This window comes from Cetorhinus maximus, chromosome 8 (assembly GCF_964194155.1).
Source record: "Cetorhinus maximus chromosome 8, sCetMax3.hap1.1, whole genome shotgun sequence".
Taxonomy (NCBI): Eukaryota; Metazoa; Chordata; class Chondrichthyes; order Lamniformes; family Cetorhinidae; genus Cetorhinus; species Cetorhinus maximus.
Genome location: NC_135886.1, coordinates 47890838 through 47904550, shown reverse-complemented (window position 1 = coordinate 47904550; position 13713 = coordinate 47890838). Strand labels below are relative to the sequence as shown.

The following is a 13713-nucleotide window of genomic DNA, read 5'->3' as shown; positions in this document are numbered from 1 at the left end:
TGCAGCACTACTAATGAAAAGATATCTTCACACCCGCCTGGCCCTTATCTGGCCGAATTTAGAGGGGAGGGTGGAGAAAAGACAAGAGGTGCAGGAGACCAGGCCTGATGGTCATGGTCGCAAAAGAACTTTCACAGTGGGAAATGTGGTCCTCGCGAAGAACTTTAGAGAAGGGCCCAATTGGCTGTTAGGTGAGGTGAGCGCAGTAACTGGACCCCTCTCCTATAATGTATCGATAAACAGCTGAATAATTAGATGACACGTGCATCATCTCCGCAAAAGAATGCCAGTCCCACAAGAAGAAATGCAGTCTTCATCTACGCTTGAGTCTGTGCCATATGTAGAGGACAGGTCACAGGATTTGGAAGCACTGGTGGGGCCTGTGGGACACAAGGGGATCAGGGAGACAAACCTTCCAATTTCCACTGAGGAACCTAGTGAACAACTGTCCCCTGAACAGGAGGTCTTGGAGACACCAGCCGAGGTTGTTGGGTTACGACGCTCAACCCATCAAAGAAGGCTTCTGGAGAGACTTGAGCTGTAAATAGCTATTGTGTAAACAGTTAATGTGTTTTAAGCTTGTTAGCTGTACTTTTAAGTAAAGGGGGAGGGATGTGGTAAAGTGAGGTACCCTGTCCCTTTAAGGGAATGCAAGTATACTGATAGAAACATAGAAACAGAAAATAGGAGCAGGAGCAGGTCATTTTGCCCTTCAAGCCTGCACCGCCATTCATTATAATCATGGCTGAACATTCAACTCAATAGCCTGCTCCCGCTTTCTCGCCATATCCTTTGATTCCTTTTGCACCAAGAGCTATGTCTAACTCCTTCTTGAAAACATACAATGTTTTGGCCTCAACTACTTTCTGTGGTAGCAAATTCCACAGGCTCACCACTCTCTGGGTGAATAAATGTCTCCTCATCTCAATCCTAAATAGCCTACCCCGTATCCTCAAACTGTGACCCCTGGTTCTGGACTCCCCATAATCATGTGACAGCACTAACAAATCACTGTACAGCGTGGGCAACTGAGAATTGTAAGTGTAGTTCTGGAGGTTTCTGAGTGAGCACGTATGATCTGGTGCTCTGCCCTATGTCTCAATTAACCACCACTGTTTATTCTTATATAAATGCAAAATACTGTGGATGCTGGAAATCTAAAACAAAAACAAAAATATCTGGAAAAACTCAGCAGGTCTGACAGCATCTGTGGAGAGGGATACAGTTGACGTTTCGAGTCCATATGACCCTTTGTCAGAACTTACATCAGTCTCTCCCCGTTATTAATTGCAAGCAGCAATTGATGAGAACATAGGGAGGCGTGCAGTTAGAGTTCAGTTGGCCAATGAACTCATTTACCCAAGACATAAAACTACCCAATTGGATTATGCTTGATCGTCATCCAAACAGCCTTTTTGCTCCTCTTTTCAATATTTCTAAATAGTAAAGAGAAATATTTAAATAAAATGACAAAAATAAACGTTTTTAATGTTTGGCTGATTTTTCTCCAGGGTTGCACACAGCAGTTTTCTGGAGATTGATCTTCAATTCCTTGGAGACTCCAGGTCAATCCTGGCGGTATGTATGATTTGGGTTATCACAAAGTCATGTGAACACGTGCTTCACTGTTGGAATGCTGCAACAGAAGACTGATACTGTGTGCGCATGTTCTAAAAGAACGGGCTTGTGCGCAGGCGCGAAGCTATCCGTCCCGCGCGTGTGCACTCGGTCCTGCTCCCACCAGGAATAGGTGCGCGCAGGCGCAGTGAGCTGGAGTGGCAGTTAAGATGGCGGGCCCGTTGGCTGTGGCCGGCGATGTTGTGGTCGATGCGCTGCCTTATTTCGATCAGGGCTACGATGCTCCGGGTGTCCGAGAGGCGGTGAGTGCCGGAGCGTGTTGGCTAGTGAAGGGAGAGATATGGGATGATGGGGGGGGGGGGGGGGCGGAGGGGGGTCAGCTTTTTAACTGGAGCCAGTGATTGGGACTGGATAGAGCAATGGGACAGTTAATTTAACTTAGGTACAAACAGGAATGAGATGTTGGCCTTTATTTTAAGAGTGTTTACACCCCAGCTTGTTTCCTCTACTAACTCCTTTTTCCTTCGAACAATTAAGGACTAGAGCATCCTTCCACAAGAATCTCCATGCTTCCCTAAGGATTCATTTAAAGAAAATCTGTTGAATTTTAAAAAAAATTATCGATTGCACTCATTGTTCACCTCCTGTCAAAATTCCCCAGTGGAAGACTATGGACGGAAACTTTACCAGGGATTGGAGTTCAACGCTTCTTGGTTAGACGATCTCCCCCACTCCCCACCCCTTCCATCCTGCAGTTAAAACAGAAAATGTTGGAAATACTCAGCAGCTCTGGCAGCATCTGTGGAGAGAGAGGGAAACAAGAGTTAATATTTCTGGTTGATAGTCTTTCACTAGAACTGGGAAATGTTGGAGATGTAATAAGTTTAATGAAATTAGGGAGGATGGGAAGAAGAAAAAAATAGGTCAGTGGTAGGATGGAGGTTAGGAGAGATTAAAGGACAAAATATTTCCTGGTACAAGGTCAAAGGGGAGTGATAATGGGACAAATAAAGAAGGAAAGATTTGTCTGCAGTACTGCATTCAGTTCTGTGCACCATACCTCAGGAAGGATGTATTGGCCTTGGAAGTGCGGTACTGCCAATTTGCAAAATAATGCTGGAGCTTAAAGGGTTAAATTACGAGCCCAAGTTTCCAAATACTTGGCCTGTGTTCCCTTGAGTGTACAAGTTTGAAGTATGATTTGATTGAGGTGTTTGATAAAGGGATTTAATAGGTTAGACATGTCAGAAGTTTGATGGAATGCACTCCACCTGCCTGGATGAGGGCAGTTCCAACAACATTCAAGAAGCTCGACACCAACCAGGACAAAGCAGCCTGCTTGATTGGCACCCCATCCACCACCATAAACATTCAATTCCTCCACCACTGATGCACAGTGGCAGCAGTGTACATCAGTTGCAAGATGCAACTTGCTAAATCTCTTTCGACAGCACCTTCCAAACCTGCCACTTCTACCACTTAAAAGAACGAGAGCAGCAGATGCATGGGCACACCAAAGGGACCTAGGTTTTCTTGTCTCTTAAGTCACTGAAAGCCAATATGCAGGTTCAGCATGCAAAATTAGGAAGGCTAATGGCATGTTGGCCTTGATTGCAAGAGGATTTGAGTACAGGAGTAGTGAAATCTTGCTTCAGTTGTATAGAACCTTGGTTAGACTGCACCTGGAGTATTGTGTGCAGTTTTGGTCCTTACCTTTGTAAGGATATTGTTGCCATGGAGGGAGTGCAACAAAGGTTCACCAGACTTGTTCCTGGGATGGCGGGACAGTCCTATGAAGAGAGATTAGGGAAACTGGGCCTGTATGCCCTATAGAGTTTCAAAAAATGAGAGGTAATCTCATTAAAACCTACAAAATACTTAGAGATAGACAGGGTAGATGCAAGTAAGATATTTCCCTTGGTTGGGGATTCTAGGACCAGGGTACACAATTTCAAAATTAGGACCAAGATGAGGAGAAATTTTTTTATTTGGAGGGTTGTGGGTCTTTGGAATTCTCTACCCCAGGGGGCTGTGGAAGCTCAGTCATTGTTTAAAGCAGAGATTGGTATTTTGAAATCTGTCAATGACATAAAGGGATATGGGGATAGCGTGGGGAAAAAGGCATCAAAGTAGATGATCAGCCATGATCGTATTGAATGGTGGAGCAGGCTCGATGGGCTGATTAACCTAGGGGTGCTCCTATGTTCCCCTCCAAGTTACGCACCAACCTGACTTGGAACTATTATTGTCGTTTCTTTACTGTCACTGGGTCAAAAACCTGGAACTCACTCCCTAGCAGCACTGTGGGTGTACCTACACCACATGGACTGCAGTGGTTCATGAACTTGGCGCCTCACCAAGGGCATTTAGGGATGGGCATTAAAAGCTGACCTTGTCAGTGACACTCATGTCCCATGAGTGAATTAAAAAAAGCCTCTTTTCTCTGGTGGACAAATCCAGAAGAAAGCTTGATTTTGTAAATGGAAGTCAAGGGAAATGGATCACTGGTGGGCAAATGGAATTGAGCTACAAATCAGTCATGATCTAATTGAATGGTGGAACAGGCATGAGGGTGAATCACCTACTCCTGTTCTGATGCACCTGTAGTGATCAAAGTAGATAGCATTGAAACATTTGAGGAGAAACTTGATACATCCAGGAGGAAGAAGGGAATAGAACTATATGGGAGTTAGGATGGGGAGATATATTTGGAGTGGGAGGAGACCTTCTGTGGAGTATAAACATCATAACTAAATTTGGCTGAATGGCCTGGTTCTCTGCAGTTAATTGTGTTAATGGGCTTGGATGGTGAGAGCAGGGGAGAGAAGTAAATGGGGTAGAAGGTGGATAAGGAGGGTACAAGGTGGATAGGTGGGTAGGGGAAAGTGTCAGCAAGGAATCGAGGCACATGGACAAGGAGGACATGGAGAGAGGGAGTAGGGGAGGAAAGTGTGAATGGAGCGGGGAGGGCAGGAGAGGGACAGTTGGAGTTGCACAATAATGGATGGTTGAGGGATGCGAGTGGATTGGGAGGGAAAGGGGCATCCTCCATGAGGTTTGCATTTATTGAGCGAGAAGAGATTAGAAGACAATAAAATAAATTCTTGTGAAGAACTCAATGACAAGCAAAATACCATGAATGCTGAAACTCTGGAAAAAAAACAGGAAAAAATAGTAGAGGGCTAAAATAAACGTTGAGGGTAAACTAACAAGTAATATAAAAACTTTCTAAGAGCTTCTTTAAGTATATGAAAAGGAAGAGAGAGGCTAAAATGAACATAGGCCCCATAGAGAATGAGGTTGGGGAAATAATAATGGGGAACCAGGAAATGGCAAAGGAGTTGAATAAATACTTTGCATCAGTCTTCGCGGTAGAAGACACCAATAGCATACCAAAAATACTAAATAATCACAGGGCAAAAGGTGGGGAGGAAGTAGATACAAGAACTAGTACTAGAGAAAAGTACTAAGGAAACGAATGGGGCTGAAGGCCGATAAGTCCTCTGGACCTGATGGATTGCATCCTAGGATATTAAAGGAAATAGCTGCAGAGATAGTGGATGCACTTGTAGTAATCTCCCAAGAGCCCTTAGACTCTGGAAAAGTCCCAGAGGATTGGAAAACTGCCAATGTAGCACCCTTATTCAAAAAGGGAGGGAGACAAAAAACAGGTAACTATAGGCCAGATAGTTTAACATCTGTCATTGAGAAAATTTTGGTATCTGTTATAAAGGATGTAATAGCAGAGCATTTAGAAATACATAATCTAATCAAGCAGAGTCAGCATGGCTTCATGAAGGGGAAATAATGCCTGACAAATTTATTAGAATTCTTTGAGGAAGTAACAAGCAGTATAGATAAAGGGGAACCAGTAGATGTAATATATTTGGATTTCCAAAAGGTGCCACACATAAAGCTACTTAATAAGATAAGAGTCCATGGTTTTGGGGGTAGTATATTAGCATGGATAGAGGACTGGCTAACTAATAGACGACAGAGTTGAGATACGGGGTGCATTTTCAGGATGGCAACCTGTAACTAGTGGAGTGCCACAGGGATCAGTACTGGGGCCACAGTTATTTACAACATATATAAATGACTTGGATGAGGGCAATGAATGTACTATCGCCAAGTTTGCGGATGACATAAAAGTGGGTGGGGAGACAAGTGGTGAGGATGACAGAGTCTACAGAGGGATATAGACAAGTTAAGTGAGTGGGCAGAAATGTGGCAGATGGAATATAATGTGGGAAAGTCTGAGGTTATGCACTTTGGCAGGAAGAATAGAGGAGCTGAATATTGTTTAAATGGAGAAAGATTGAAGAAAGCTGCAGCACAGAGGGATTTGGGGGCCCTCGTACATGAATCCCAAAAAGCTAGCATACAATTTTAGCAGATAATAGGTAAGGCAGATGGAATGTTGGCCTTTATTTAAAAGGAAATGGAGTATAAAAAGAGTCTTGCTAAAACTATACGAGGCAGTAGTTGGACCACGCCTAGAATACTGTGAACAGTTTTAGTCCCCTTATCTAAGGAAAGATATAGTGGCATTGGAGGCAATCCAGAGAAGGTTCACTAGGTTGATCCCGGGGATGGAGGGATTTTCTTATGAGGAAAGGCTGAGTTGGTTATGCCTGTACTCATTGGAGTTTAGAAGAATGAGAGGCGACCTTATTGAAACATATAAGATTCTTAGGGGGCAGATGCTGGGAGGTTGTTTCTCTCCTTGTGGGAGAGTCTAGGACCAGAGGATATAATCTCAGAGTAAGGGGGCGCCCATTTAGAACAGAGATGAGGAATTTCTTCTGAGTGTAGTCAATCTATGGAATTCTTTACTGTAGAGGCTGGGTTGTTAAGTATATTCAAGGTTGAGATAGACAGATTTTTAATCAGTAAGGGAATCAAGGGTTATGGGGAAAAGCAGAAAGTGGGGTTGAAGATTATCAGATCAGCCATGATCTCATTGAATGGTGGCGCAGACTTGATGGGCTGAATGGCCTACTTCTGCTCCTACGTCTTATGGGAATGCTGGAAAAACTCAGCAGGGTAGACAACATCTGTGGAGAGAGGGGAAAAAAGTTAATGTATTAGGTCAATGACCCTTCAATCTGAAATGTTAACTCTGTTTCTCTCTCTGCAGAATCTACCTGACCTGGTGTTGAGTATTTCTAGCATTTTCTTAATGATGCAGCTGAAAGAAGTGATGCAGAGTGATAGCTAAGTAGCAGGGACAAAATTTACTTCCTGCACCTGCAGCTGAAACATAGAATTGAACTTTATAATGGCATCTGTTGCTCCCAGTGCAAGAACTCCTTTTAAATTGAGAAACTTAATTATGATGCTTTCGCAAATTGAATTTAAATCTTTGAGAAATTCATCTGTCAGCACCATGAGCCTTTTCAAATGAACATTTCCATGGATCAAGTATCATGTCTTGTAAAATATCTACATCATGTGTATCTCCACCATCACATGCCTTGCACCAAAACTCAAGCTTGCGGCTATCCTTATTCGCTCCAATCCATCTGACTGCTGCAGTTGATAACTCCGCCTCCAACTGTTTTTCCAGAAATAGTCTGATTCATTGGGACTCCTCTCTCTAAGGCTCTATTCCTTTTGTGAAGACTCTATTCCTTCTTTTGTGACATTGTTTGTTCACCATTTGTTTTTTGCTGATCCTGCCATTTTTTGCCTATAAACTTCTCTACAAGCACAGGGCACCAGTTCAGATTTTATTTTTATTCTCTCGCAGTGCAGTAATTCAATTATAACATAAGAGCATCAGACATAGGAGAAGACCATATGCCCCATTGAGCCTGCTCCACCATTCAATATGATGGCTGATCTTTGACTTTAACTCATCTTTCTCGCCCATTCCCCATATCCCTTAATCCCTGAGAGAGCAAAAACCTGTCTCTCTATCTTAAATATATTCATTGATGGAGAATCCACAGTTCTCTGGGTAGAGAATTCCAGTGATTCACATCCCTTTGAGTGAAGAAATTTCTTCTCATCTCAGCCCTAAATGATCAGCCCCTTATCCTGAAATTCTCTCCCCTTGCTCGAGATTCCTCAGTTAGGGGAAACAATACCTCAGCATCTACCCTATCGAGCCCATTCACAATCTTGCATGTTTCAATGAGATCACCTCATTTTCCTAAACTCCAGTGAATATACACCCAATTTACTCAGCCTTTCATCATAGGACAACTCTCACCCCATGGGCCAATCTATTGAACCTTTGCTGTACCTTGAATATGGACACCAAAGCTGCACACATTAATCCAGGTGTGGTCTCTTCACCCTATAAATTGTAGCAGGTAAGGAAATTAGCTGTGGTCCACAAAGGACCATAAGCTGTTATAGAGCTTGAGGAAGAACACTGCATCAAACATGGGGCAAGGCAACACGAGGAGGCAGGCCTCCCATGAACTACCACAACTGGTTAAGTGATTGAACCTGCACCGTTGGTATTAGTCTGCACCATAGTATAGCCATCTAACCAATTGTGCCAATCAACCTCCCCACACAATTGTAGCAAGACTTCTTTATTCTTGACCTTGGAGATTGGAGCACATCAGTCCATTTGGCTTTCTAATTGCTTAACGTACCTGCATCCTAACTTTGTACAAGTACACCCAAATCCCTCTAGACATCTGCATTTACAAGTGTCACACCTTTTAAAAAAAATTCTGGTTTTCTGTTGCTAACAAGTGGGTAACCTTGCACTTACCAACATTATACTCCATCTGCCACCTTGTTGCCCACTTTCTTTGCAGCCCCTTTGTGTCCTTCGTCACAGCTTGTATTCCCAACCAGTTTTGTTGTTGGCAAACATTGATATGTTACTCTTGGTCTTTTTGCCTATGTTATTAATATAGATTCTAATTAGCTGAGGCACTAGCATTGATCCTTACAGCACTCCACTAGTTGCAGCTTGCCAGTTTGAAAGTATGAAGTTTATCCCTGCTCTTTGTTTACTGTCCATTAACCAATCCTCTATCCATGCTAATATATCACGCCCAATTTCATGAGCCCTTCTCTTACGTATTTACTTTTTGTGTGGCACCTTATTGAATGCCTTTTGGAAATCCAAGTGTGCTACATCTGCTGGCTCCTCTTTATCTCGCCCACTAGTTACGTTCTCCACTCTAAAGCCCCAGCTTAGCCTCTATTTTGGGAATGTAATTTGTGCCTTCCACTGTGAAAATAGACGTACAGTACTTGTTCAATGTCTCTGCCATTTCCTCATTCCCCATAATTTTTCCTGTCTCTGCCTCTAAGGAACTAATGTTTACTTTAGCCACTCTCCTTTTTTTATACTTGTCAAAGTTCTTACAATTTGTAATCTATATATTCCTGGCTAGTTTACTCATTCTATTTTCTCCCTTTCTATCAGCTTTTTGATCACTCTTTGCTGTTTTCTAAGACACTCCCAATTCTCAGAATGACAACTATTTCTTGGCAAGATTATAAAGGTCTCTTAATCTAACATTATCCTTAACTGGTCTAGTAAGCCAGGGATGGATCTTTCTTGCTGAGTTTTTGTTTTTTAATGGAATGTATTTTGGCAAACAGAAGAACATTGTTGAACATTTTGAATTGTTTGCTTAAATGTTTCCCAGTGTTTATTTATTAGCAAACCTTTCAGTCTAATCATCTGATCAACCTTGGCCAGTTCTCCCCTGATACCTGTGTAATTGGCTTTGTTTAAGACTCTTGGTATGTTTGGAGTATGTTGCTTTCAAGCTTGATATGGAATTCAGTTGTATTATGATCACTATTTTCTAGTCTACCTTTTGCTCTGAGATTACCAATTCACCCTATTTCATTGCATAATACCAGATCTAAAATAGCTTTATTCTAGTTGGTTCCATGATGTATTGTTCCAGGAAACTATCATGAAAACATTCTATAAACTTGACTTCTAGATCGCCTTTGTCAATTTGATTGGTCCAGTCCATATGAAAATTAAAGACTGTCTCAATTATTATATTGCTTTTGTTCCAATAATTTCTTGTTTAATGCTCTGTCCTTAGTATAACTCCTGTTAGGAAGCCGATAAACTACTCCCACCAGCATTTTCTGACCCTTGCTGTTCCTAATCTCTACCCATGCTGATTCTAGTTCCTGATCTTTTGAGCCAAGGTCCTTTCTCACTAGTATCTTTATGTCATCCATTAAAGCTTGGCCTCCTATATTAGAGTGCTAAAAATAGTTCTGATGAAGAGTCATAAGGACTTGAAACGTTAACTCTGTCCTCCTCTCCACAGATGCTGTCAGACGTGCTGAGTTTTTCTAGCCATTTTTTTTTGTTGCTAAAAATAGTGTTTTTTCAATTATTTAAACCTAATTTCTTAGTGTGTCTCAAGGTTGGTCATCTTATAACTTTTGTATCTCCATCCTTTTGCCCTTTTTTAACAGTTGACATAGTTGGGCTTGATATTGCTTCTGATTTTTAAATTTAACTTGTTCAGCTCCCCCTTTTTAAAAAAAAAATCTGTTTCCCAGAGCTTGGATTTTTCCTCTTATGTAAAGTGCTTCTTTTCGCCTCTTAACTTTCTATAAATTTCGTGTTGCCCAAGACTTGAATGTTGCTGTCATTTCAACGCTGGCTCTTTTTGTTCAACATATAAGGACTTGGCAGATCTTTACCTCTTTACTTCTGCTTGTCAACGTACCAGGGCTTGTATTATGTTTGTATCTTTCCACCTTCTCTGACTATCATTGGTACTTTTGAATGGTCCTTTCGAATGCTCCTGTATTGTTCTTAAACTTCAAATGCTCTGTCCTGCATATGCTTCCTTCTCCAAGCATCCTCACTGTGTAGAAATTGAAACTCATCTCCTGTCCTGCAGCTATAATTTGTGCTTTTGCTGGATTGAAAACTGGAACACCTTTGATGCCACAGTCTGCCATTTCTGAAAGACCCAGGCTTGGCATCATCTGATCAAAATGTCTTGATTTTTTTTGTCTTCTCTTTCAGGAAAAAAGTACAAGATAAATGATATGTTTTAGGTTGGTGTGATGTGGGAGTTGTGTTGTAGGGATTTGTGCTGGGGTTTCTTTTCCACTTGTATAAATGCTTTGGACATCTGCACAAAGTTCAATATCAAAGTTTGCTATCAATACCAAATCAGGTGGTTTGGCAAACAGAATTTAGCAGAACACTGGTGGTCATAGGTAGGTTAGTGGAATATTTATCCATGAAGAGTCAGCAGAGGGAAGAGCAGCTCTGGCTAAACCTCAAAGCCTACAAAATTGATCTAGGGCAAACCAGCTAATAAGAAATTTAAGTGCAAATGGGACTGAGTTGCCTGCACTGTGAGGAACAGGCTTGCTATTTAAACATAATTGGATTAAGCATTTTTTGACAGCAGTATTAAGTTTATCTTCAAATTAGGTCAATGAGAAATTTTAGAAACCGGAGAACGGGGAAAGTGATTTCAGCAAAAGCAGTGTTGTCAACATTCTCAATTTCTTTAACAATTGATTTTTGCAGTATTTTAATGTGTGCAATTCACAGGAATAGAAAAAAGAAAAATAAGGTAATTATTGCAAAATCGATAAATCTTTGACATCATTTATAATTTTGTTAATGTTGCCAAAACTTTGTGCATTTTTTGAAAATAAAAACCTTCATCTGACACTTCATGTTAGTCCTCTGTATTAGTGTTTTACAGTTGAGGGAATCACTTTTTGGTTTTGTTGTGGCCATGTTTTTAAGATGATTTCAATCTGATTCCATTGCATTCAGGCCTGTAATAAGATTGAGGTAGAAATGGAATACACCAACTGCAAAAGAAACAATAAATTAAAATTCCAAATATAATTTCTAACCTAAAATGAAATAACTAAGCACAATAAATTTAATCTGCAAATATAATAATGCTCAGAATCATAAATGTAATAATGTTTGACAGTACATTCTATATAAAGTAAACCCAAATTGATTCAGGTCTCCATTTGTTTCTCACCTTTCCAAATCTTGAATTTGGTATAGGCAACACATGTTTGCTTTCCAGAAGGTCTGAGAGTTCATGAACGTTCTTTGCAACTGACATTGGGTAGAATTTTTGACTCCCAGGTGCCTGCAATGCCATTCTGAGTTGATGGTTGAAAATGCTTTTGCAAGGATTGATGGAAGGCCTCTTAATATTTAGGCTTTCCTCACATTCGTTCCTTGTATTTCAGGCAGCTGCGCTGGTAGAAGAAGAGACCAGACGTTATCGACCCACAAAAAATTACCTGAGCTATCTGCCTACACCTGACTATTCAGCATTTGAAGTAAGTCTGCATAACCTCTTTTAACTTGATGTCTGGGATTTGTGACTCTAAATTGCCTTTTCATGTGCTGATTTGAAAGAGCAGTCAGAGAATGTTGTGCAGCTGTTAAATGCACAGAAATAAGTGTGTAAGAATACAAACCAAAGCTGCTGGCAGCATTCCAATATTTCATCCAAGTGGCCATTTATTGTGAGTGAATGCTGCAGACAGTACTTAACAACATAAATTACCCCATTTCTCAGGTCAATCCTGATGTCCAAACACTTTTTGGTAAATGTTGCCCTCTTCAAGTCAGTAATGACCCGGGACCTTTTTTGGTCAATATGGATCCGTATTGGACTGGACAGTGCATTTACCTATTGACCCATTTAAAGTTCCTTCCTCCATCGCCCAGAAAGCTAGTGGAGCAAAACAGGATTGCGAGGCTGACAGTTTGGGAGACAGACTAATAATCTCCCTTGGTGCTGCTCAAGAGTGAAGGTGAACTGTAGCTGGGGTTCCCAACTGTGCTACCTGTACCCCTGGGGATATAGGCAACATCCCTGGACAATACATAGGAGAAGTTGCCTAATAGTGGCTTTAAGGGTTAAAGCAAACCATGATTCACTTTTTCCCCTCTTTTTTAAAAATTCATTATTTTTTCATTGGTCAGTGTTTGCTCTGCCTGGTGTATTTTTCGCATTTGCAAGGGCATGCAGCGTGGCCCAGGGGTTGGCATGGGTGTTTGATCCGGGTGCCATTGATTGTCAGCAAAGCTTTGATTTTGAGTTTCCTAGCCTGGGTAGGAGGTCTCTGAATCGTCCTCTTCCAAACTGCTTGGAGCTGACATGGTTACTTGGAGCAACGCACCATCTGGGAGGAGAAGACCATCACCCATATTTGCCTAGCCTTTTGCCTGGAGATACAAGACAAATCACCAACTGCCAGCACTTTCCGAAGAGTGTGGGTCCCCCAGTTGGAGATGGTCATGGAGGGTCTGGAGCGGTCAGCGGGCCCCAGTGCACTGATCTCAACTGCTGACGAATGGCTCTGGGAAACCTCAAAGCCTGCTTCTCCAGGGAAGTAAGAACACATTATCTGTCCCTGCGTGGAGTTTCTACACCCCAAGAGGAATTTGCTCATGGAAGTATTGGAAGCTGAGACACAATTGGGAGCAGGCCACTGGTAAAATAAAACTTTTTAAGCAGAAGCATCGCAGGGTTTTTCTAAGATGTAAAACTTAATTCATGGATTAGACCAAACCAGAGTTCAGTCATATGAACATTCAAAAAAGTTCAGCTCATTACAATTAGGCAACTCGATCTCAATGCTGCCCATCTCCCAGCAACCGTGTGATGAACTGAGAGAGGGCAAAGAGCAGATTTTAAATAAATAATAAATCCTAGGCCAATTCAGACAAAACGGTAATTCTGGGAAGTTCCTTTCTGACCTCCGACATCACAATTATCTTTGTATACAGCAGTGTTAACCTCTTTCCAGAACTTGGCCAGCTCCCTTTTGAATATTTGCAGTGAATCTCCACTTGCTGCGTGAGCTGGCAATTTCTTCCAAATATCTGTGACCTTCTGTGAAATGAAAAACCGCCTGACATCTTATCTGCTTCTGTGCTTGCATAATTTACATGTATGTTCCCTTGTTCTCCTTAAGTAAGTCAAACAATTTCTCCACATGGACACAGTCTCATCCCTTCTTCATTTCAAATCAGGTCTCCCTGAAGTCGACACATTTCTGGACTAAAATGATGCAGCTCCCTGAACTTCTAGCCTGTCTTAAGTTTTATAAAAAAAACCTTAGTTATTCTTGTGCTGCTGGCACCCCCCCCCCAACCAAACCGTTTCCCGACCTTTT

At 41.6% G+C, this 13713-nt stretch overlaps 1 protein-coding gene across 1 annotated transcript in view; it reads left to right on the top strand.

Annotated features, from left to right (window-relative positions):
- The first annotated feature begins 1746 nt into the window (after window positions 1-1746).
- Window positions 1747-13713, top strand: part of bcas2 (BCAS2 pre-mRNA processing factor) — a 32985-nt gene continuing 21018 nt past the window's right edge. The window contains exons 1-2 of the mRNA XM_078546791.1: window positions 1747-1880; window positions 11773-11865. Of these exons, the coding sequence (XP_078402917.1) occupies window positions 1788-1880; window positions 11773-11865 (186 nt within the window). The 5' untranslated portion in view covers window positions 1747-1787. The remainder of the gene's footprint in view (window positions 1881-11772; window positions 11866-13713) is intronic.